This window comes from Erpetoichthys calabaricus, chromosome 16 (assembly GCF_900747795.2).
Source record: "Erpetoichthys calabaricus chromosome 16, fErpCal1.3, whole genome shotgun sequence".
NCBI classification, from domain to species: domain Eukaryota; kingdom Metazoa; phylum Chordata; class Cladistia; order Polypteriformes; family Polypteridae; genus Erpetoichthys; species Erpetoichthys calabaricus.
Genome location: NC_041409.2, coordinates 100,592,352 through 100,618,983, shown reverse-complemented (window position 1 = coordinate 100,618,983; position 26,632 = coordinate 100,592,352). Strand labels below are relative to the sequence as shown.

At 39.5% G+C, this 26,632-nt stretch overlaps 1 protein-coding gene across 1 annotated transcript in view; it reads left to right on the top strand.

Annotated features, from left to right (window-relative positions):
• Nucleotides 1-26,632, top strand: part of scfd1 (sec1 family domain containing 1) — a 177,147-nt gene that overhangs the window by 10,958 nt on the left and 139,557 nt on the right. The window contains exons 4-10 of the mRNA XM_028821277.2: nucleotides 3,686-3,776; nucleotides 9,891-10,013; nucleotides 11,620-11,707; nucleotides 15,112-15,201; nucleotides 15,995-16,050; nucleotides 19,422-19,507; nucleotides 22,288-22,387. Of these exons, the coding sequence (XP_028677110.1) occupies nucleotides 3,686-3,776; nucleotides 9,891-10,013; nucleotides 11,620-11,707; nucleotides 15,112-15,201; nucleotides 15,995-16,050; nucleotides 19,422-19,507; nucleotides 22,288-22,387 (634 nt within the window). The remainder of the gene's footprint in view (nucleotides 1-3,685; nucleotides 3,777-9,890; nucleotides 10,014-11,619; nucleotides 11,708-15,111; nucleotides 15,202-15,994; nucleotides 16,051-19,421; nucleotides 19,508-22,287; nucleotides 22,388-26,632) is intronic.

Here is a 26,632-nt window from a genome sequence, read left to right as displayed (position 1 = left end):
TTTCAAGTCCCCATTGTGTCCTTTAAGGATTGCCTTTCTTCCTGCCACTCGCCTTGCCAAACCTGCAGCACAAAGTCTCCTCTTCACAATATAAACTAACACTTGTTTTTCTTGACCTGCGCTGTTAAGCTGTTGTGCTGCGAGGCGCCTGTGAACACTCAAGCTGGTGACCCTCAGAAACGTGTCTTCTGATTGGCTTGTGACTTTGGCTCTGCCCGATCTCTTCCTATCAGAGTTTCTTCCAGTTGCCATTGGATTGTGTCAGACACCACTGGACTCACTGGCACTTGGATTGTTTTTGCAATTTCTCCAAATCAGGCCTGTCCAAAGTCCGGCCCGGGGGCCAATCATGGCCTGAGATCGGATTTTATACGGCCCGCTCCTTTTGTCTCAAAATGTGTTATTTTTGGCCCGCATGCACAAACAGAATAAATAAATCATACCTATTCAACATGCAGTTTCTCTTTTGAACTCATGGTGGCAGCACTTTATAACAGAGTCTGCCAACTGCCATAAAACCTCAAACAGAAAAAGATTGAATGATGGACCAATCACAGCTTTCGCTGGACACGCGATGCTGTGGGGCTTCGGAGGGTTTAACACCGAGGATTCTGCAGGTGTACGCTGCCAGTTTGAAGGTACACTGTATGGCTGTGTAAAATTTGCTGTGACCCTACAACTGTCATGGCTACGGCAAGTTAAAAAAGGAAAGTTGATAATGAAGGACGCCGCTTCCAGGCAAGGTGGAAGTCACAATATTTTTTCACTGAAAACCGAAACAACTGTGTCTGCCTAATTTGCCATGTGACTGTTGTTTTGTATAAGGAATATAATGTGAAGACACTACGAGACAAAACGTGCTAGTACATATGAGAAGCTATCAGAGATTGACCGTGCTGAAAAAGTGAAGTAACTTGAGGAGAGCTTAGCCGCCCAGCAGGAGTTCTTTACGTGGGCCCAGGAGTCAAATGAAAACATCACCAAAGCTAGCTATAAAGTGGCTATGTTAATTGCTAAACATGGAAAACCTTTTACAGAAGGTGAGTTTGTTAAAAACTGTGTCATGAAAATAGCAGAACACATTTGCCCCGAAAAGAAGAAAGATTTTGCCAACATTTGCCTCGCTCGTAACAGTGTGGCATGGAGAATTGAAGAGCTGTCATCACATGTTAGAAGACAACTGGGAGACAAGTCAACAGATTTTGATTTTTTTTTCTTTAGCCTGCGATGAAAGCACAGATGCACCAGACACTACTCAGTTACTGATTTTTTGGAGAGGTGTTGATGGTGACATAAACATAACAGAAAAGATTCTGGACCTCAAAAGGCTCAAAGGCCAAACAAAAGGAAGTGATTTATTCCATAATGTTTGTTCAGCTGTTGATGACATGAAACTACCATGGAGCAAGCTTAGTGGGATTATTACAGATGGTGCGCCTGCCGGGGCTGGTGAATGAAGTGGACTGTCCACGCTAATCTGTAACAAAGTCAGCGACAAAGGAGGCAACGCCGTTAAACTCCATTGCATCATTCATCAGCAGGGTCTTTGGGCCAAACATCTAAGATTTGATCATGTCACGAATCCAGTGGTAAAGACAATTAATTTGATCCATTCTAAAGCTCTATACCATCGCCAGTTCCAGAAGTTCCTGCTTGACATCCAGGCTGAATATGGAGATGTAATATATCACAACGAGGTGAGGTGGCTCAGCAGGGGATCAGCACTGCAGCGATTTTTCTCTCTTAAAGGGGATGTCAGCCAATGCAAGAACCGTCAGATACTGAGTGGATAGCAGACTTGGCTTTTTTGGTTGACATAACAAAGCATCTGAATGCGCTGAACGTTATAGATCCAGGGTATGAGGTACCGTGGAAATGTGCATGGCTTTACGGCAAGTTTAGGTTTTATACATCGTGATTTGAGCGTGGAAACGTTCTTACGCAACATTTCTGTGCGTATACACACCGTTTATACATGAGGCCTGTGGACTGAAATCCAGATCTCAGTTTCACCCTTCACGTTAGTGTCAATAGCTTACCTGTTGCTCTGTTATCAGAATTAGACACAGCTGTATTTTAGAGTTTCTGAATGTTTTCAATTTCTGCTAGAAATTCAGATAACTTGTATGCTGTGATCTGTATATCTAAATGCTTACATTTGCATATTTTTTTCTTTTCTTGCGTGAAAGTGACAACATTAACGGAATATTCATATGCATTTTTTATTGTTTAAAATGATGTCATCAGGGTTCTGTTGGCCCTCAGACACTTTCGCATTATCAAATCTGCCCCTTCTTGAAAAAGGTTTGGACACCCCTGCTCTAAATGAAAGGCCTACACTTGTAAGGGTAATAATGGCTCTGTCTCATTTCATTTGTGAATTGATGTTTTCTTGTCGTTATCACTGGAATTGTCCCAGTCATACTTCAGCCTCTGCTTTAACACAGACAGAGAGTTTTGAAGTAATCAACACAAGCTGGGACACTTGTGCAAATTGTTTGAAAGGCTTCATTTGCTGGACTTGCTACCGAACATCTGGAGGTTGTGACCTATTATTTGTTCCCTGAAGAAGGCCCATTTGTATATTTATTACTATTCGGTTTGTTATTATTTTCTCTCTTCTTGTCTTTTTGTCTTTTTAACTCTTATTCCTCACACTGAGTCGATTGCACCTTCAATTTCGTTGTTCCTTTGTAAAAGTGACAATGACAATAAAGATCTATCTATCTATATTCTGAAGTTTCCTTTATTCAGTTTTTGCTAATCTAAACATTAAATTTAAACCTTACTTTTTCACCATTTTAGGCCAATCACAAGGGGGCTCCGCCCCCTGCTCGCTTCGCTCGCCTACCCCTTTTAGGCCAATCATTGCATTTCAGCAGATTAAATCTGAAGAAAAACTGAGGTGTTCTAAAACGTTTGACCAGTACTGTAAATGTACTATATGAACAAACTTTTATTTTGATTGGAGGAATTGTTCAGTAATTAAAATCCTACAGACACAGTAGATTGTAATGGATAAGATGGTTTAACCCTCAGGTGAATGATGACCACAGGCGCAGTGTGTGATTTTTATTTCTGCCTCCTTTTCTCAAACTCTGACCCAAGAAATGGGGCCCTTACTGCACCCATAGACAAGCAACAAAAAAATAAATACATTGCTGATTTCCCAGTCATTTGCATTGTGTTTATGTTGTAAAATACATTGGTAAAGAATTAAATTTATAATAAATCTGGGTGTATGACCTTCTTTACTTGCTGCTTAGGACCAGCGTAGGGGTTAGCGAACGGTTCATGAACTTGGCAGACACAACTGAGTCTAAACATTCACAGCAAAAGGGTACCAGTTATGTAGAAGTACAGTTTGGGTTCTTGTGTTTGTCTGTGCAAAGCTACTGAGCTGTAATAGTATTCTTTGCCTTTCTTAATAAGAGCAATGTGGTGAGAAGTCAAGCAAAATGGCACATTTTATTGGCTAAATAAAACGTTTTAGGTTGCCAATAAAAGGTGTCATTTTGCTTGTCTTCTCACCACATTCATAATGGCTAACACAGTACAACACCTTAATAAGATCAGTATAGTTCCTTTCACAGCAGACCATCATAATGTGCTTTATAAAGTCAGTAGATAACACTATTATCAAAACATTGATGCAGCTCATTTCTTGTGCATTCCTTTGTTTCAGATTACTTCACTCTGATCGAGATGCAATCCCTGATGTGCCAGCCATTTATTTTGTGATGCCCACAGAAGAAAACATTGACAGGATATGCCAGGTATTGTATTTTGTTTTCTTTTTTTTTTAAGCACCTATAAAATTAAGGTTAGATTTTTTTTTTGGTGGTGCTTAAGGTGAAGGGACAATAGGCTTGGAAAATGAGGGTACATGGCATTGTGGTGTGTATGGCAGAGTTGGGAGAAAATTAATCCAATGCACGGTTTGCATAAAAGTAATCTGCGGGCGGCAAGTGCAACATTGCAACATCGTTCTTTACACAAAGAACGATAGACACTTGGAATAAGCTACCAAGTAGTGTGGTGGACAGTAAGACGTTGGGGACTTTCAGAACTCCACTTGATGTTTTTTTGGAAGACATAAGTGGACAGGACTGGCGAGCTTTGTTGTGCTGAATGGCCTGTTCTCGTCCAGAGTGTTCGAATGTTTGTAGACAGCATGTGAGGCAGAAAGTGTAATTTGAGGAGAAATTAGGGGACCTCTCTTACTTAGTTGATAAGTTGAGATGGAGGTGCAGGCACAACAGTAATAGCCAGGGTGACAGGGGCAGGGAAGGAGTTCTGGAAGCCATGTGCCATTCTGACTTCTGTATTGAAGGGTGAACTTTATAAATACTTTGTGAGCCGTGCTGAGAGTGAGACATGGCCAATGAAAGACGAGCATGAAGCAAAACTGCAAAGAACAGAGAAGAGAATGAAGTGATGGGCATGATAGGGCTGTGCAGTCGGTACACAAAACCTTCAACTCTCTACTTCTCAATTTATGGTGCCACCGACTCTTCTATTTGTAATGAGGCGAATATATTTATTTACTGTTAGGCTAGCCCAACCAACATATACGATATAAGGCATTTCATCACTGCTATCATAAATCATCAGGCTATTTAGCACCCTGACTGGTTCAAGTTTGGGTTTAAATAATAATTATAATAATTATTTATTTGTCACATACATAGTTATACAGGACAACACACAGCGTCATTTATTACACCTGCAGCACCAAGCGGCCTGTTATAGTATGAACAGAATGGTGGTAAATATTAAGGGTGTTGGTCTGTTTGATAAGCAACTGAATTTACATAAATGTCAATCAGTGCATACATTTATTCTGGTTGTTCACACCCAAATGATCTATCTACTGTGTGTGTGTGTGTGTGTGTGTGTGTGTATGTGTATATATATATATATATATATATATATATATATATATATCTAATATAATATGTGTATATATGTATATATTATATATAATATATACATTTATACACATTATATATATATATATATAATATATACATATATACACATTATATATATATAATATATACATATATACACATATTATTATATATATTATATATATATATATATATATATATATATATATATATATATATATATATATATATATATATAAATATGTGTATATATGTGTATATATATAATATATAAAATCCTAATCCTAAAACTGCAACGATTTTATGTGACGTTTTTTGTCACGCTTTAAATCAGGCTTATTTTAAAATGTACAGTGGACCCTCGTTTATCACGGTTAATCCGTTCCAGACTCTACCGCGATAAATGAATTTTCACGAAGTAGAAATTGGTTATTTATAAATCGAATATTTTCGCAGTTAGAGTATAGAAAACCTGTTTTCGACCTTCTAAATACGTTTTTTTAACATTATTAGAGCCCTCTAGACATGAAATAACACCCTTTAGTCACCATTACACTCGTATTACCCAATATATTAGACAAAATAAGAGAAAATAAGACATATTAGACATTAAAAATATCATATTATTATTATTGTACTGTACATTTAATTACACACACACACAGTTCTTACTCACAACCACTAACCTATGAAGGCACCAGCTCAGTAGGAGAGTCTTCAGGTGGTAAGCTGGAGTGCTGATCGCACCCTCAGAGGACACAGACGCCCCTGGGAAAACCCCTGAAACAGCTGACAGTCTACCTTCACATTGCTCCTTACCCTTCTTACTTGCGCGATAAACCGCTTGCTTAAAAGTATTGTGCAGCGCCTCTCAGCTTTGGAATTGGTTGTTTTGTTTCTCTCTCTCTCTCAGTCATTCTCTGCTCCTGGCGGAACTGTCATCTCTGACTTGTCATGGAGTACGTTTAAACTTTTGAAAAGAGACAAATGTTTGTTTGCAGTGCTTTGAATAAAGTTCTTTTTTTTTCTACAACCTCCTGTGTCTCTGTGCAAATCTGTGACCCAATTGTGACAAGGTGGTGCAGTATCTTCAGCAGGTGCGTCGTTGTCTTCTTCCGCTGAAGGAGAACTAGGAGTAGGCAGTGGGTGTCTGGGTGTGCGGCTGAAGAACATCTTGATAGGCAGTTGCTGGCGCTGTCTTTACATATGCGTGAGGAGGCTTTTGTAGGGTATTACCATCTTTGATCATATCCAAGAGTTTCACCTTCTCCTGGATGGTAAGCATCTTCCTCCGGCGCTTAGTTTCATTGTCAGAAGGCTTAGAAAAAGCAGCACGTTTAGGAGCCATCGTGGGACTTAGATAAGAAAGCGCATGCGTAGTGACGTAACCGTGTATGAGAAAAAATCGCGATACAGTGAAGCCGTGAAAGTCGAAGCGTGATATAGCGAGGGATCACCGTACATTTATATGTTGTCACAAACTCCACAAAGAGTCATAGCAAGGTTTGGGGCAGCCACCCGTATATTTGGTTTCCTGGCTGCAGATTGATGTAAATGATAGCACTGCTGTGCACAAAACCCGAGTCCAAAACAGAACTGAGGGAACAGGGAAAAGGTGAAGGCTTTTAAAGGGGAAGACAGAAAGTGAGGTCAAAGGGGTCGGGCTCATAAGGGTCTTCAACCATAGGCTCTAGCCCAGATGTGACATCACAGGGGCCAGAGCCGGCAAGGTCTTGTTCCATAGGCTCGGTCCCGTAAGTGACGTCAAGAGGACCAGGTGGAATCTCCCGTGAATGGTCTGCAGGAAAAAGAGAAAAAGAGTCGGTGCACTCTGCCACATCCTGGTCAGATTCGGAATTGCCCTCACTCAAGCCCTTTAGCTGCCTCCCATGCGCACGTATGTGACAATGTTTGGTATCATTCTTTTCAGAATGTATCGAACTTTAATGTGATGTTGTTAGATTTTCAGATGCTTATTCCGTTTTTAAATGATAAGCTAAAAAATATAAAGAACTCACGACCCGCGAGACCAGACTTTGTTCCAAAGGATTTAACCATGTCCGGGGCCGGAAATAAAAGACAAAGAGTAGGACAGCTGCTGTACAGACTTTTAAATGTTCGAAGCGTCGTGCGAGATGCAGATCACACGGCACAGCAGCAGCTGATCGAGCAAAGAGGAGGTAAAAAAAAAAAAACTGTTTCCCCTTGTATCACCATTTAAGAGGGGGTTTCAGAGGAGCGACTTCGTCTCCTTGGGGTGCGTTCAGCCCCCCTCTTCACAACGCGAGTGAGAGAGATGTGAAGTGGCTGGCGCATAGCATAGGCCGGGGGGAACCCCCTAGTATAAAATGAAATTATACCCTTTGGTTTGAGCCACCACCCTTGAAATTTCTGTGTATGTAACAACTGACCATTCTGGTTGTTTACAGGGCATCTGCAGATTTCTTAGTCATCGTTTTGTGTATTACATCTTTGTCTTTGTTGTTCACTTGACCTTGGTCTGGTTTCCTGATATGCCTGAACAGGTTTCTGACATTTATTAACCCCTTATGCAGTTTCTTTAAGATGAATGTTATATTTTAACACTAGCCATCCCCCGCGGCTCCGTCCACGTAGTAGTGAAACAGGACAGTGATGTCACACTTCCCCCTCTGTCAGATTAGCCTGAATATATCGATCGCTACTGCAAGCGAACTCTGATTCTTAGCACAATGAGAGAAGTCGCAAAATCAACCGGAATGTTCGAGCAAATTATAGAGAAAAAAAAAAGATCTAAATCCGTTAAGTAGTTCTCTGGTGAAAAGCAAAAAGACATACAGACAGACAGACGTTGGATTTTATATATAGAGAGATGGCAAGCATGGCCAAACACTTTGACGATGTGACCCCCAAGTCTAAATTTTCTTCCACAAACCATCTCAATCTCACCTAATTGTCATACCTGTGTTGTCCCTCTAATGTCCTCATTCCTAATCCTGTCTGCCATCATTACTCCGAGAGAAAATCGTAGCATCTTCAACTCCGCCACTTCCAGCTCTGCCTCTTGTCTTTTCATCGGTGCCACAGCTAGAATGGGAAAATCTGAAAAATAACATTTAAACCGGTGATGATAATGAGAATGAAGATGAATAGAAGTCAAGCTCACGGGATTGGCCGCTCTACAATATGCTTAAAATATAAACACCTTGACCTTAAGAGTTCTGTATTAACATTTAATAAATAACAACAACAACAACATTTATTTATATAGCACATTTTCATACAAAAAGTAGCTCAAAGTGGTTTACATAATGAAGAGAAGAAAAATAAAAGACAAAATAAGAAATTAAAATAAGACAACATTAGTTAACATAGAAAGGAGTAAGGTCCGATGGCCAGGGTGGACAGAAAAAACAAAAAAAAACTCCAGAAGGCTGGAGAAAAAAATAAAATCTGTAGGGGTTCCAGGCCACGAGACCACCCAGTCCCCTCTGGGCATTCTACCTAACATAAATGAAATAGTCCTCTTTGTAGTTCGGGTTTTTCACGGAGTCACTTGATGCCGATGGTCATACAGACTTCTGGCTTTTAATCCATCCATCATTGTTGGAACATCATGGTGCTTTGGGTAGATGGTGGTGGCGCACGCCACCACCAACAGGACACCGGAAAAGGAAACAGAAGAGAGAGTAGGGGTTAGTACAGATTTTGAATGAATAGTTATTATAATGAATTGGATATACAGAGTATCAGGAATAAATTACAGTGAAGTTATGAGAAGGCCATGTTAAAGTTTTCAGTAGTTTTTTAAAGTGCTCCACTGTATTAGCCTGGCGAATTCCTACTGGCAGGCTATTCCAGATTTTAGGTGCATAACAGCAGAAGGCCGCCTCACCACTTCTTTTAAGTTTTGCTCTTGGAATTCTAAGGAGACACTCAGTTGAGGATCTGAGGTTGCGATTTGGAATATAAGGTGGCAGACATTCCGATATATAAGCCGGGGTGAGATTATTTAAAGCTTTATAAACCATAAGCAGAATTTTAAAGTCAATTCTGAATGACACAGGTAACCAGTGTAGTGACATCAAAACTGGAGAAATGTGTTCGGATTTTCTTTTCCTGGTAAGGATTCTAGCAGCTGCATTCTGCACTAGTTGCAAACGATTGATGTCTTTTTTGGGTAGACCTGAGAGGAGTGCGTTACAGTAATCTAGCCGACTGAAAACAAACGCATGAACTAATTTCTCTGCATCTTTCGATGATATAAGAGGTCTAACTTTTGCTATGTTTCTTAGGTGAAAAAATGCTGTCCTAGTGATCTGATTAATATGCGATTTAAAATTCAGATTACAATCAACGGTTACCCCTAAGCTTTTTACCTTCGATTTGACTTTTAATCCTAATGCATCCAGTTTATTTCTAATAGCCTCATTGTATCCATTATTGCCATTATTATAGGTCTAAGCGTGTTGTTTGTGTTTGATCAGTCTTTTGGGGGCCGATGAATACAGTTGTTCTTGTGTGTTTATATTGATATTTTAGTTAAGGCATCTTCACCAAATTAATTTCCATGCAAATGACAGGGATATGATAATTAAACGTAAAGGCTAATTATGACATTTTTAGATTGAACATTGCAGTACCTAATATTTTACTATAGGCAGCATAAGCAGTGTCTCTTTATATGAAAGGAATAATAGTAATGTTTCAAAATGATTTAAAAAAAAAATTGTATATATAGTGTTTCATGATGTTTAAACTGAAACCACAGCGAGCAGCACATCTACACTAAGCATATTTAAACAAATGACCTTTTTTAATGAGTCATGTTAGGTAAATGTAGACAAGGCAGCAAAGTGATGCTAGGATTGCTGTTAGAATGTGGAGGTTAAACCAAAAATTAGGGTGGGAACCCTTTTTTAATTTTCTGCTATATTTAATTAGTCTTAAATCAGTTTCCACACATGCTAAAATTATTTTTATTTCTTTTTTCTAAAGGATCTTCGAAGTCAACTATATGAGTCTTACTACTTGAACTTCATTTCTGCCATTTCAAGAAGCAAACTTGAAGACATTGCAAGTGCCGCTCTGGGAGCAAATGCAGTCACCCAAATCACTAAAGTAGGCATTTCTTCTGTAAATCATGTGGTGCCCCCCACATCCGTGAACTGTTGAGGACAACCCGTTTTATTGAGTTCTGTCTGTCTAGCTACATAGATGGCATCTGTAGGGAGAAGGCTTAAGCAGAGAAAGGATGCACAGGCATCTCTGTCATTTTTTATTTTGTAAAACAGACCATCACAAGAAATTTTACTCCACATTACACTGGTCTACAAAAAAATATTTTTTGTTTGCTTCTGGCAACTTCTGAGCAGCTTTTTATTAAGTTTTTTTCCACTGATTTCATATATGAAATCGGAATTAAGCTGCACGTCAGGTTTTTGAGATCCACATCATTGACGTTTTGTCACTTTTGAATATCAATATAATATATCAACACGATATCTGGAGTTTGGACTCTGTCCCACCAACATTGTTTTGATGTGTTTATTCTGAAAACAAACCAGAAGACGATACCAGAGAAGCGTTAAAGCATATTTATGTAAATTTACCTCAATATAAAAGTGAAGTCAGCGTGCCCAAAAATGTTGGAGGCCCTCGCTTTTGCGCTTGTACTGCACATCCGTCTCTCTTTGCATGAACCAGCAGTAGTCACCCATCATGCTCGGAGTGAATTTTCTCCGATATTGGTTTTCCATCACCTTTATATCTTGATGAAATCTTTCCCCGTGCTCATCTCTGACATCGCTTAGATTTGGTGGAAAAAAGTCGAGATGAGAATGTCAAAAACGCGTCTTCAGTGACGTTCTGGCTCCCGTAAGCTAATATCCTTTCAGCAGGTTCTCCACAAGCCCAGTGTAATTCTCTGCTATGTGACTGTCAAGAAAATTCTGGACAGCCTGCACGAATGAGGGTGCTGATTCAGTTGGCTTCAGTTTCCTTTTGAACTCCTCATCAAGCATCAGTTCACGGATTTCAGGGCCAGCAAAAACACCTTCCTTCATTTTGGCTTCACTTTTCTCGAGACCAAACTTATTTCTTAAATGCTGAATCGCATCGCCTTTACTGTCCAGTCACCCTAGTTGTCCAAGACCTGGAACATCATAACTATAAAATGGGATGTGCTGCTGGACAAAAACGGTTTTCAGATTTGGAGTCAGCAAGTGAGATTTGTTAATGTAGAGATGAAAGAATCCCAGTAGCAAAATGCTTGTTGACCAGTGTAATTAATTGCAATTGAAGTATGGTGACAGCACCTCCTGCACACCTTTAGCTGAAGTACAACACAAAAATAATGCAATGAATTAACACAAATTGTAGAAAGTAAGCTTTTTGTTATATTCATGTTGACTTGACCTCATTTTAAAGATTTCCAATTTCTGCATACAGTCTGTTCTAATGATAAATGGCTGTTAGTAACAATCATGATTGTACAAACCCGTAGTTCCTAATGAGCTATGTATGCAAACTGCAGTGCACACATTTATGAGAGGAATTAGCCTTCAAATCAGGACGTTGAATGTGCATCACCCATCAGTGAAACCTTTTTCTTTGCTGACAAGCAGCCACAGAGGATAAGCAAGTAATGTCGGAAGATTCTGTGTCTATTTCTGTTTTCTTTTTGTGACTACTTCATATTCCAGTTTGAAAATGTTGCTTCTGACAGGTTTTTGATCAGTATCTCAACTTTATTACACTGGAGGATGACATGTTTGTTCTCTGCAATCAAAACAAAGAGCTCATCTCATACCACGGTTGGTTCATTTCTGGCTGTTTTTATATATTTGTAAGGTACAAGCTGTCTTAGAATATATAATAATAATAATACATTTTATTTATTTGTAGGCACCTTTCTAAACACTCAAGGACACTGAACAATATACAAAACACTGATAATAAAAAAACTAAAATACAAAAATTTAAATCGGACTGAGCAATTGTAATCAAAGAGAAAAAGCAGTCTTAAACATCCATCCATCCATTTTCCAACTTGCTGAATCCTAACACAGGGTCACGGGGGTCTGCTGGAGCCAATCCCAGCCAACACAGGGCACAAGGCAGGGACCAATCCCGGGCAGGGTGCCAACCCACCGCAGTCTTAAACAAATGAGTTTTAAGTTTAGATTTGAAAAGTGAAAATTATTCAGTATTTCTAAGCTCAGGTGGTAGTGAGTTCCAGAGCTGGGAAGCAGAACAACTGAATGCTGTGCCCCCCATAGTGGTAAGACGGACAAAGGGGACAGTCAAGTGGATGGAGGTTTGAATCCCGTAAATGCCAATAGGGACTCTGCTCTGTTGGGCCCTTAACCTGCAATTGCTGAGCGCTTTGAGTAGTGAGAAAAGCACTTTATAAATGCAAAGAATTATTAGGAAGAGGATCTAAGGGTATATGCCTGAAGGTTGTGTCTTTTTTATTTTGGCAAGAATGCAGTAGGAAAAAACGTGTGAAGCAAAGGAGAAGTCACAGGCACTGAGCTGTCCAGGGGCTCAGCAGGCCTTAATATCAGGGATCAGATCAGAAGCTGCTTTCATATCTTTCAACAGGGACGATCTGGAAACGTTATTCATGATGTCTCAAACCTCTTCAAATGTCTTGTAAAGTCAACTTCATAGCTATTGTAGTGTTTTGCAGAGATGTCTACCATCAAGCATTGAATGATTGTTTTTTTTGTTTTTTTTAGTTTATCTGCTATGATAACTCCATATTATCTACACATGATTTCCTTCTTCTTCTTTTATAGCAGTTGGCAGACTAACGTAAATGGTACATTACTGCCACCTACTGAGCTGGAGTGTGGAGAAGAGACCTTAGGGTAAAAAAAAACAAAAAAAACTGAAATAATATCAAAAGGTCCAACACTGTTTAAAAATTCAACTAAGCATTTTAAGACACCATATTGCCAACACTTTACTGATGTATTTTCTATTGTAATAATATCCTGTCCCATAGATTTCAGCTTTTTTAAAAAGATGTGTTCTTTGCTCCTTATATGCGGTACACTCCAGTAACGTATGCTTTACTGTTTCAGGATAAATACATTTTCTGCATTTCCCTGTGTCGTGTTTGTTTGTTTATTTTAAGCAGTGAATAATTTAAGCCTGTGTGCCCAAGACATAATCATGTGATTAATAATATTAATAATATGTTATTTACATAGTGACTTTCCATTGCGCAGTCCCTTCTGTTACCCGTGATTTTTCTTTTACAAGAAAAGGTTGAATTTTTTTTTGTGACAACAAATGATAGGTGTTTAAAGCTAAAGGCCAAAAGTTGGCTAAAGAAATACTCCACATAAAAATAATAAATAAATAGATGGATAACTATATATATATATATATTATATATATATATATATATATAATATATATATATCCATCCATTTTCCAACCCGCTGAATCCGAACACAGGGTCACGGGGGTCTGCTGGAGCCAATCCCAGCCAACACAGGGCACAAGGCAGGAACCAATCCTGGGCAGGGTGCCAACCCACCGCAGATAGAGATAGATATACTGTATGTGTGTGTGTGTATATATATATATATATATATATATATATATATACTGTATGTATATATATATATATATAATATAAAATCTTATGTATAAACGTGTACATGTGGAAGTGTGTGTTTCTGTCTGTCCAGCCTGGAAGTGAGAGGTGGTGTCAGGGTAAAGGCTTCGCCTCTGAGGATATGCAAGCAAGGTGAGCACGTCGGCAAAATGAATCCTCCTAGGAGAGAGACCCCCAGAGTCGTTCCTTTCAATTACCTGAGACTAATATAATTATTATTATATAGTTTTACTGTCAAACAATGCAAAGAGTACGCGACACGTGTTTTGCCCTTATTTGGGCTCATCAGGTGTACACACTCAACTGCATCCCCTCACAGGGATCGAACCTCAGACGTCAGAGGCAAAGCCCCTTTATGCTGCGCCTCGGCGTGTGGTTCATTCATTTGACAGCCTGGAGATCGGAGTAATTACATTCATAGCATTTGTAGTCTGAAACACGATCTGATTGTATGGGTGGTTACCTACCTGATGCTGACATGGAGTGTGTACGCCTGATGAGCCCAAATAAGGGCAAACACGTGTCGCATACTCTTTGCATTATTTGACAGTAAAACTATATAACATTCTGTGATCTGCTTCTCGCGACTGAGAGGGTGTGGCGGACGTTTGCTGATTTGCAGACCAACCACTTGCGTTACCTGATATGTAACCACCCATACAATCAGATAGTGTTTCAGACTACGAATGCTATGAAATATATTTTTTTTTACCCCATGTATTTATATTATCTGAATAGGACTTTAAACAACAAGCTGGTTAAGTTAGCAGATTTAAATGCACAATGGGATGTCTAAAAGTTCAGGTTACACTTTACAAAGAAGGACCTGGGAGTCATGGTGGGCTCTTCACTATGAACGTCCTGACAGAGGATGGAAGAAATTAAGAGGGCTAAATAGGTGGAGTACAAGTCAGGGAAGGTTATGCCTAAGGGGTGTAATGCAATGGTGAGGTCTTACCTGGAGTACTGCATGCAGTTTTGATATCCGGGCGACAAAGCAGCACTAGAGAAACACAGAGGAGAGCAATTAGGCTGATTCAGGACTAAGTGGGAGTGATTTAAGGAGGTGATCCTCTTCAGTTTGAGCAAACAGACATTAAGAGGGGAGATGATTCAAGTGTTTAAAATTATGGAAGAAATTAATACAGTGGATCCCGGTTGTTACTTAAAAATGAGCTCAACAAAACCGTGGAGACATTGTTGGACACTTGCTAAGGGTAAATTCCACATGTGGAATAAAATACTAGTTAAACTGTATGATAGTAGGACTTTCAGGACCTTCAAAACTTGATGTATTTTGGAGTAATTGGGCGGCTAGGATGGACTAGCTTTGTTGTGCTGAATGGCCTGCCCTCATCGACAATTGTCTAATGTTCTAATACTCTTTTAACTTGGATAGTCTGGTTATATTGTATGTTTTTTATGAGCACATTATATACTGTGTGACTTAGTCAAATCCGCATAGCTAAAGATTTAGTGTGGTTTTTATTTCAGCTAATTTGTTCCTGTCTGTAAACAGATTATTTCTTTGCTTCTATACCTGCACGGCCTATAAACTCATTCATCTTTTTTTCTTTTGCCCTCAAGCCATTAACAAACCAGATATCACTGACACAGACATGGAAACCATAATGGACACAATAGTTGACAGTCTTTTTTGCTTCTTAGTTACGCTGGGTAAGTACACTTTATTGGTTGAGCATGATTTGGTAAAAGGTGTCTATTTTGTAATCATTATGATTATTAACCTTTTATAGAGCAATTTTTTTGTATAAAATGATTGCTGAGGCAAACCATTTTCATATATGACACCATTCACTTGAATGAACCCTTTAATAAAAGCACAATATTAAACAATTATGACCTCATAGTGTGACATTCAGCTCTCAGCTATGTGTTCCTGTTATGTTTATTTTAACAAATATTTTATCTCGCACTCAACTCTCGTGGCCCCAGTGGTGTTTTTATTATTATTTTGCATTCAGAGAAGCACAGCACATTTTTATAAGACATTTAGAAATATTTTAGTTTTGTCTTTAACTTCTAGATTCTTTTTGTTCTTTTTATTATTAATTGCTTTTTTTTCTATGTAGTTTGCTAGTAAATATATTGGTTTTTTTTTATTTCACTTTATTTTAAGCAAAGATTTGTGCTCCTAGCAGTGCTGTACAGGGCAGTCTGTCTGCCATTCTGCAGTCCCCTGACGTCTCTTCACCTCTGAACGCTATGCCTGCGCCCGCCTCTTTGGCCACGGTCAGCTAATTCATACCCTGGCATGTAATCAAAATACATTTTATATAAACTGCTTTCTAAACCCAACAAAGCCACAAGCTATATTGAGCATAGATATCACCATAATCAATATGTCCTTAATAAATATTAATTCCAAGAATTGTGTTTCTGCTTATGGACTTGTAACAGTGATAATGTAATAACACTTACTTGCATTGCATCTTGTCATGTTTTCTAGGTGCTGTGCCTATACTTAGATGTCCGAGAGGGAATGCAGCAGAAATGGTTGCTGTGGTAAGAATTCACAAAGCATATCCTTTAGAAGTAAAACATATTATTTTGGGCTCATGGCTATAGCTGCTGAATATTACTAAACTATTTAATCTGTTTTAATTTGTTGTTTAGCTTAACTATTTATCTTTTTTGTCACTTGAGCTTGGGCTGTATGTCTTGCTCTAGTTACTGTGTAAGCAGTGTCCACTGAACATTAGAACAATCTGGACGAGAACAGGCCATTCAGCCCAACAAACCTCGCCAGTCCTGTCGACTTATTTCTCCTAAAAAAGCATCAAGTCGAGTTTTGAAAGTCCCTAAAGTCTTACTGTCTACCACACTACTTGGTCGCTTATTCCAAGTGTCTATCGTTCTTTGTGTAAAGAAACAAATGTTTGTATGAAATTTACCCTTCACAAGTTTCTAACTGTGTCCATGTGTTCTTGATGAACTCATTTTAAAGTCACCGTCTAGATCCACTGGATTAATCCCCTTCGTAATTTTAAACACTTCAGTCAGGTCTCCTCTTCATCTCTGTAAAGGCTCAGCTCTTTTAATCTTCCCTCATAACTCATCCCCTGTAGCCCTGGACTAAGCCTAGTCGCTCTTCTCTGGACCTTCTCTAGTGCTGCTATGTCCTTTTTGTAGCCTGGAGACCAAAACTGCACTCAGGATTCCAGATGAGGCCTCACCAGTGTGTTATAAAGCTTGAGCAGAACCTCCTGTGACTTGTACTTCACATATCAAGGCGCTATATAACCTGACAGACTGTAGGCCATCTTAATGGCTTCTGAACACTGACGGGAAGTCAATAGCAGGGGTAGGCAACGTCGGTCCTGGAGTGCCACAGTATGTGCAGGTTTTTGTTCCAACCCAGTTCCTTAACGAGAACTCAATTATTGCTGATGAAGCACATATTGCTTAAGTGACATTTTAATGCTTCATTTTAGTGGTCTCGCTTGTTAAGGTTCTCCAACCTTAATTGCTTATTTCAATCTTAAACTGCTGCATTCAGTGTTTTAATTGCTCCTTATTAGCAATAAGATGTAAAACAGGGGTAGGTAATGTCGGTCCTGGTGAGCCGCAGTGGCTACAGGTTTTCATTCAACCCAATTGCTTAATTAGAAACCAATCATTGCCAATCTCAGACCTTATTTAATTTTATGGCTTGTTAGTCTGTGCAATGTAAGGCTTTTATATCGTAGATTTTTTTCCTTTCCAAGGATATCATCCAAATGATTTGAAGCCTAAAACAGATCATTTTCAGTCTGTCACATTTTTCTATTAAGTGTTTTATTAAATCAAACCGTGCATGATGAACACACACAGATGTAATTGGAAAAAAGCTAGCTGGAGAACTGCTGGCTGCTTTGTCTTTTACATCTTATTGCTAATAAGGAGCAATTAAAACACTGAATGCAGCAGTTTAAGATTGAAATAAGCAATTAAGGTTGGAGAACCTTAACAAGCGAGACCACTAAAATGAAGCATTAAAATGTCACTTAAGCAATATGTGCTTCATCAGCAATAATTGAGTTCTCGTTAAGGAACTGGGTTGGAACAAAAACCTGCACATACTGTGGCACTGCAGGACCAACGTTGCCTACCCCTGGCCTAGAGTCCACTACAACTCCTAAATCCTTCTCATAAGGGGTACTCTCGATTTTCAGACTGCCCATTGTGTATTCACACCTCACATTTTTACTTCCTATGTGTAATTCTTTACATTTACTGACATGAAATTTCATCGGCCACAAATCTGCCCAAGCCTGTCTGCTGTCCAAGTCCTTCTGTAATGATATAACGGATTCCAAATTATCTGCTGATCCACCTTGGTATCATCTGCAAACTTCACCAGTTTGTTCCTTATATTCCTATCTAAATCATTTATAAATATTAAAAATAGCAGCGGCCCCAGCACTATTTATTGCTTCTAAAAAAGCATCAAGTCGAGTTTTGAAAGTCCCTAAAGTCTTACTGTCTACCACACTACTTGGTCGCTTATTCCAAGTGTCTATCGTTCTTTGTGTAAAGAAACATTTCCTAATGTTCCTAAATAATTGTTCCTGGGAACTGCTAATTGCCACATCTGATCCACGTCCCTGTGATACATGGAAGCACGAGGTGGCTAGGGGGAGAACAAGAAAGAACAGGAGGTTAATGGAGAAGAAAGCAGATAGAGGAAAGCTGGTGCAGGAGAGCGAGCGAAGATTTGTTGGAGCAAAGGCAGGCTGCTGGGAGGTAAACCCTCTGCAGATGAGTGTTTGGCCGACGCTCGGTGGGGCTGAAGAAAGCGGTTGCTCCAGTTGAGCGATCACGGAGCTGGAGTGACCGGTATTGAAGACGACTGGCCGTCGCAAGGCAGCGGCAGTCATGGAGGCTTTGGGCTGGTTTAGCCCCAGCGTGAGCACCCTGGCCGCTGTGGAAAGAACCCAAGTCTCGGTCCGGATGGAGCCCGATGTAGCCAGGGATCGGAGGGCTACCGGACCAGTGTGGAAGGCAGCTGCACCTGCAGGTAGGGCGACTCCCCTGTTGCGAAGCCCAATGGGAGAAGCAGGGGAGCCACTAGGTAGAAAGAAGAAGGCACAATGGAAAATTCATAAATGAATATGTAAACGGAAATCACTCTGAAAGTAGGAGCTAGGAAAGAAGGAAGTACATTCATATAATATAAAGAAGAACTCAGGATTAAAAAATAATTTTTTTATTTTATTTTAACAGGCCGGTTAATGCTAGGCCAGTTAAGAGGGATTGTACTGTATTTAAATCAATATAAATAAATACTCTTCCACACACCAAAAGCTGATGTCATATTATATGGCGTCTAGTTGTGAGGTGTGTCAGATTGGCCAACCATAGTTCCTGATCTCATTGTTTGCTCCTTTTTCTGGCAGCCAATCACATGCTTATATAATGGAGCCCATGCAGTACCAAGGGTTAACAGCTGTAGTGGGTCCAGCCGCAGTCTCTGCTCTTCTTCTTTTTTCCATTCTCTTGTGGTATGTAAAACATGAGACATTAGACTGACGAGCTTCTCTTCTGTTTGTGAGGTCACGTGTTCCTTAGTCCTCATCACTGCTTTGTATATGCCTTGTATGTCCAGATGAGCATTCATTGGTTGTCAGCTCTCATACACACAGAGCCCGCCCCCATGACTATAAAGGCAAAATCAAACCTGTTTGAGCTTGTCGGAGTGAGTTATGGAGTCGTTGAAGTGAGTCACAGAGCTGGTCACATCAGGCGACTGGCTTCATGGGAGCGCACCGCTAACCGCCTCTGCCGCGCTAAGATTGTGTGAATGAAAGCTGTGACTAAAAATCGCTGGAAAAGTTGCATAAAGTGACATGGCCTTTAGCCAGAGTTTTACTTTCTTTCTTTCTTCTTTTTTTAAGAAACTGGACAAGAAGCTCAGAGAAAACCTCAGAGATGCACGAAACAGCCTCTTTACAAGTGACACGATGGGAACTGGACAATTCAGGTATGTCATCTGTTCATTTGAGTTGTTTTGTATGATTATGCACCGTATTTACTGTGTGTACGTAGGTCTCTATAAACGAGGTCAAGCCCTGTCTGAATTTTTTTTTGCTTTTTTTTAATCTTAGTGTCCTGAGAAACTCTCTAAAAGTAAACATTTAGCTTATTTGTTCAGCTAAAGCAAATAGCAACGATGCCTCCCTTACCTGGGAGCAAGAAGAATGAAGTGTAAGCCTAAAAATAAATGAAATAACAGGGGCTCCTTGTAAATAAGTAAACAGTGAGGTTACATTAAAAATGAAGGAAACCATTTCACACCATTAAATACATTTTTGAGTGTGAGGCTATAAGGAAAAGGCCAGTGGATATTGGTTTGTGTCTTTGTCTTCCAATTAAAAAGAGAACTACAGTCGTGGCCACAAGTTTTGGGAACAACACAACTATTGGTTTTCACAAAATGTGGTGCTTCAGTGTTTTTAGATCTTTTTGTCAGATGTTTCTATGGTATACTGAAGTAGAATTACAGTAATCCCTCGCTATATCGTGCTTCGACTTTCGTGGCTTCACTCTATCGCGGATTTTATATGTAAGCATATGTGAATATATATCGTGGATTTTTCACTGCTTCGCGGATGTCTGCAGTCTACAGTACGTGTGCTTCCTCAGTTGATTTGCCCATTTGAATTCAAACAAGGGACGCTATTGGCGGATGGCTGAGAAGCTACCCAATCAGAGCACGCGGTTAAGCTCCTGGGAGCTGACTGGCTCAGCGAAGAAGAAATGTGGCCAGAAGTTGTGCGCGACCATAAGGGTTTTTCTGCAGAAGAAATTCATGACTCAGTGGTTGACAAGGCAGTCAGGCTAGCAAAACTGCTAGGAGGGGAGGGATTCAACGACATGACCAGTGATGACATCAATGAACTACTCAATGCCCACTCCGAGCTGCTGAGCGATGAAGATTTGGCCGAGATGATCAAGTCAGCGAGCGAGGAAGAACAAGACGACCCATCAGAGGAAGAAGACGCAGGCCTAACTCTCGAGCGTCTCCCGACCATTCTACGAATGACAAAAGATCTCCAGACATCAGTTGAAGAATGGGACCCACAAATGATTCGTTCTTTGCAATTTAAAAATGCTCTTGACGGCGCCACGGAAGTGTATAGGAACCTCTTTACACAAATGAAAAAGCAGCGCCAGCAACTGCCCATCACGATGTTCCTTACCCGCAAAACACTGCCTAGTACGCCTTCAGTGGAAGAAGATGACGGCGGTGCTACACAGTCGCCTGAACAGGCTCCTTTAGAACAGCTGTGACAGTGCAGTAAATGTCATCGTTATCTGACAAGTTGGTGAGTACCCAAAACTATTTTTCTACGTACTTTAGTACATGTATGTATGTTTATTGTAACTGTGCACACATTTTATACAATTTTCCTTGCATTGTAGGTATTTATTGCCGGTGGCCTGTCTATCGTAATGGCTGTGACAAATGTGATATCGGAGACGCTCTACAGTATCTTTAAAATAACATTTTGGTTTTATGTACAGCATTTACATGTTATAGATTTTTCACTTATTTTTATATTACCTACTCAATTACAATATGTTTAAAACTGTATTACGTATTAAATAAAACTCCTCAATGATATACGATACGTATGTTTGTTAGTAGTATATAAACTGTGTTTACATACATAATTTCAACGAATCTTACCTAATAACTAAGAGAATATAAAGGGTTTATGCTGTATAACTGTACGGGGAATATTTATAAACCATGTGGGAGAGTTTATAAGGACTTAAAATATATAAAAATGACCATATAAACACAAGTTCTCAATGGGATTAAACGTCTGGGGAGGTTCCTGGCCATGGACCCCGAATGTCGATGTTTTGTTCCTCGAGCCACTTAGTTCTCACTTTTGCCTTATGGCCCGGTGCTCCGTCATGTCGGTCACCAAACTGTTCTTGGGTGGTTGAGAGAAGTTGCCCTCGGAGAGTGTTTTGGTCCCATTCGCAGATCACCACCACAGAAAACCGGAAAAAGAACAACAGAGTAAGTAGGGGTTAATACGGATTTTGGAGCCACGAAAAAAAATGATAATTCAATGCATATACAGAAGGTTAAACTAAAACGAACCTCTGGGAAAGCCATGTGAAAAAAGTGCTCCACCGTATCAACCTGGCAAATTTCTATCGGTAAACTCATATTCCAGATTTGAGGTGCATAACAGCAGAAGGCCGCCTGCCTCACCACTTCTTTTAAGTTTAGCTCTTGGAATTCTAAGCAGACCCTCATTTGAAGATCTAAGGGTCCGATTTGGAGTGTCAGGTGAAAGACATTCTGAAATATAGGATGGAGCAGATTATTTAAGGCTTTGTAAACCATAAGCAGGATTTTAAAGTCAATTCTAAATGACACAGGTAACCAATGTAGTGACATCAAAACTGGTAAAATGTGCTCGGATTACCTTTTATTAGTTAAGGTTCTAGCAGTTGCAATCGATCAATCCTCCATTTTCACCTATCCACACTGCAATGCCAATCCAGCGTTTTCAGAAATGTATGGCTCTGAGGAGCATTTTCAAAAGTCTTTGTTTTCAGGGTTAATAATGCCAAGGTATTGTGGAGGAAAGGAAATAAACAGACTAATGTCTGCTTTTTTAAACAACAGGGAGTAATGTGGCTGTAGCTTCAGATGACTCGGCACAGCAAACAAGTTTCACTTAGAGAGTCCAGAGTACTTTTTTATTGAGTCATTTCCTACTTCCTTTCTTCCTACAGCTTCCAGAGACCTGTACTAGTCCTCTTAGACAGAAATTTAGATTTGGCTACTCCATTACACCACACGTGGACGTATCAAGCCCTGGTGCATGATGTTCTGGTAAGACATGTCATAACTTTACGTCATCTCAATATGTAGTCTCATTGCACTATTTGTTTGCAGTATCAGCTGGGTGTAAATGACTAATGTTATTTATATATCTAGTATGTTGTTGTTTTCTTATTTTTTAATATTTGCTAATACATTATTCTCAAGTTTTGTATTTCTTTTTGGTTCAGAATCCTGTTGATTCTGTTTTTGCTTTTGTTTTGTAGGTTCATATTTTGTTTTAAAGCTTTTACTTTTATTTTAATGTTGCAATTTTGATGCCATATTGTTTTTTTGTAAGCTCACCACCGTTTTGTGGTTTGTTGTCAGGATTGTGCTTCTCTGAAGCCTGAGATAAGGTACTTCATTGGTGCGCTACTCTTTAAGCATCCGAGCATTCTATCAGGATTGTGGATAGCAAAACTAAACCCTTTTGTGTATTTGTGCTTTTGTGAAAGATTCTTCAGTATTGCAAACTTCTTACTTTAGTCGCAGTTCAGCTTCATGGAGGTTCATAGATAGGCTCAGAACATTAGAACCCTCTAGACGAAAACAGGCCATTCAGCCCAACAAAGCTTGCCAGTCCTGTCTACTTATTTCTTTCAAAAAAACATCAAGTCGAGTTATGAAAGTCCCCAACGTCTTACTGCCTACCACACTACCTGGTCGCTTATTCCAAGTGTCTATCGTTCTTTGTGTAAAGAAAAACTTGCTAATGTTTGTGTGAAATTTACCCTTCACAAGTTTCCAACTGTGTCCCCGTGTTCTTGATGAACTCATTTTAAAATAACAGTCTCGATCCACTGGACTAATTCTCTTCATCAATTTAAACACTTCAATCATGTCACCTCTTAATCTTCTTTTGGTTAAACTGTAAAGGCTCAGCTCTTTTCATCATTCCTCATAATTCAACTCCTGTAGCCCTGGAATCAGCCTAGTAGCTCTTCTGTGGACCTTTTCTAGTGCTGCTATGCCCTTTTTGTAGCTTAGGATTTAATAACAAATGCTTGCCAGTGAAATTCTTATTTTTTTATACAAAAGAAGAAAAAAAATAATGCACCATTTAACACACTGCATTTTATAATCCTTCTTCTTCTTTCAGCTGCTCCCGTTAGGGGCTGCCACAGCAGATCATCTTCTTCCATATCTTCCTGTCCTCGTCATCTTGTTCTGTTACACCCATCACCTGCATGTCCTCTCTCACCACATCCATAAACCTTCTCTTAGGCCTTCCTCTTCTCCTCTTGCCTGGCAGCTCTATCCTTAGCACCCTTCTCTCATTATAGCCCTCACCTCTCCTCTGCACATGTCCAAACCAACGCCATCTCGCCTCTCTTACTTTGTCTCCCAACCTGAGCTGACCCCCTAATGTTCTAATTTCTAATCCTGTCCATCTTTGTCATACCCAGTGCAAATCTTAATATCTTTAACGCTACCACCTCCAGCTCTGTCTCCTGTGCCCATATAACACAGCTGGTCTCACTACCATCCTGTAGACCTTCACTGTCACTCTTGCTGATACCCGTCTGTCACCAATCACTCCTGACACTCTTCTCCACCCATTCCACCCTGCCTGCGCTGTCTTCTTCACTTCTCTTCCACAATCCCCATTACTCTGTTCTGTTGATCCCAAGTATTTAAACTCCTCCACCTTCGCCAACTCTACTCCCCTCATCCTCACCATTCCACTGACCTCCCTCTTATTCACACACATGTATTCTGTCTTGGTGGTCCTACTGATCTTCATTCTTCTCCTCTCATATCTCCACCTCTCCAGGGTCTCCTCAATCTGCTCCCTACTTAGCTATGTGTCTTTTCTCTCCTAGAAGTGTCATTGCCCATTTCTCTTTTACATTAAACTAGCCATGTTACCTGTTAATAGAATACATTTTAAAATATTTGATATTTCTTGCCGTACTTGCGGCTTCAGCGTTCCTCGTTCGCCTTTCCTCAGTACCCTGTGAAGCCTGCTTCTCAGACTCTTGTCATTTTGAGGAGTCCTTCTTGCCTCCTGTCCACTGTTTGACTGCCACCAACAATAGATGGGCCCCCATTACCTGCTGTGAAAACATCATTTACATTTGGTTTCTTTGAAGGCGACTCCTCAGTGCAAATAAAAAATGTAAATTAATTCAAAATAGAATTAAAATTAAAATTTAAAATTAAAACACAAACAAGACAAGACATTGTGCAAAGACAAGACAAAGAAGTAGCAGCAATATTGACGTGTAGTAAGCAATATGAACATTGATGCAATTTATGATATTATGCAATCTAGATACATAAATATAGTCAATACATATGTAATACAATAAATAAATAATAGACATAGATAATACAGAAATGATCAGTGTATGATAATAATAATAATAATAATACATTTTATTTGAAGCGCCTTTCAAAAAACTCAAGGTCACTGTATAATCAGGTTAAAAAAATAAACATTCAATAACTAGAAAATTTAAAATCCAAATAAAACATCAGATAAAACACCAATAACAGTTACAATGAATAAGCAATTTTGAACAAATAAGTTTTAAGATTAGCCTGAAATTGATGAAGGGTAGTCATATTCCTAAGATAAGCAGGTAATGAGTTCCATAAGGAAGGTGCCGATCTGCTAAATGCGCGATATCCCATCGTAACAAGACGTGCTGGTGGATTATTTAAGTTGATGGAAGAAGAGGATCTGAGCATACGAGAGGGTTTAATGACTTGTAGGAGCTGTGAGAGATATGTGGGGGCAAGATTATGAATGGCCTTATATGTAAGGACTAAAATTTTATAGTTGACCCTAAACTTTATTGGCAGCCAATGAAGCTGCTGAATAACGGGTGTAAGGTGATCAGAATAGGGTGTTTTAGTAATTATACGAGCAGCCGAATTTTGAACAAGTTGAAGTTGATAATAGTTGTTTAAGACATGTGTAAACAATGACCGGTCAGAATGTTTCACAGCAGAAGGATATCAAGAGTGTCAAAATACTTAAAGGTCAGTATGAGATTTTCAGTTCTTCTCTACCCACACACTCGTCTTCACAGGACAGTGGCTCGCATGTTTAAAAGTTCTGTTTTTAAAGGTGGTTGAGGCTGTGTGGAAGGTCCCAGGGGGCAGCCTGGTGTTAAGGAGTCTGACAGCTTGGGGGTAAAAACTCTCCTGCAGCCTGGCAGATCTAACTCTGATGCTGCAGTATCTTCTTCTTGGATGGCAGAAGTGTGAAAAGTCCATGTAAGGGGTCCTGCACAATGCTGTAGGCCTTGCGGACACTGCGTTTGTAACATTTGTCCTATAGTGAAGGGGGAGGCACCCCAATAATGTTCTCTGCTGTCTTCACTATCCTTTACGGTTGGATATGTTGCAGTTGCCATACCAGACAGTGATGCAGCTGGTCAGAACACTCTCAATGGTGCCTCTGTAGAACATGGTGAGGATGGAAGGGGGAAGACTTGGCACCGGAAGTGTAGTCTCTGCTGGGCTTTCTTGATTAGTGATGAGGTGTTATGCATCCATGAAAGTCCTCAGTTATGTGCACACCGAGGAACTTGGTACTCCTAAACAGTCTCCATATCTAAACTGTTGGTGCTGAATGGGATGTGGGCAGGATGTGATTTTCTGAAGTCCACAATTATCTCTTTTGTCTTGTTGACATCAAGAGATAGATTGTTATCTTCACACCATGTGTCATTTTATATCTCATTCCCATCAATAGAAAGCTGAAAATATACTGTATCTAAGGAATTCAGACATGTAATTCAATAGATCGTCAATATTAATGCATTTTTTCATTTGGCTTCATGACACAATTCTTTTAAGAAGGAGAACAGACAAATTAAATATAACCCTGACAAAATGGATCCTTTTGTGATAAGGTACGGTGATCCTCCTTTTAGTAACTTCTCATTTTCGCATACAGTACTCATATTAAAAAATGATATACAGTATGAGTGTTTTGTTGTGGTAGGTGTGGGGTGCCCTTCGACCTAAAATATAATATGTACAATACGATACAATTTATTTTTGTATAGCCCAAAATCACAAAAGAAGTCCCGCAATGGGCTTTAACAGGCCCTGACTTTTGACAGCTCGCTGTTACTGGTATTATATAATTGATATAATATTGTGTGGAGTGGCGCAGTATTATATGAAATTGTAAGTATTTTGTGATCATATATTTTTAAATTCGTGATGAATGAGATGCGGTGCAAATAATACACGAGCTTCGTTTGATAAATGACTATTATAATTTATTATAACTGT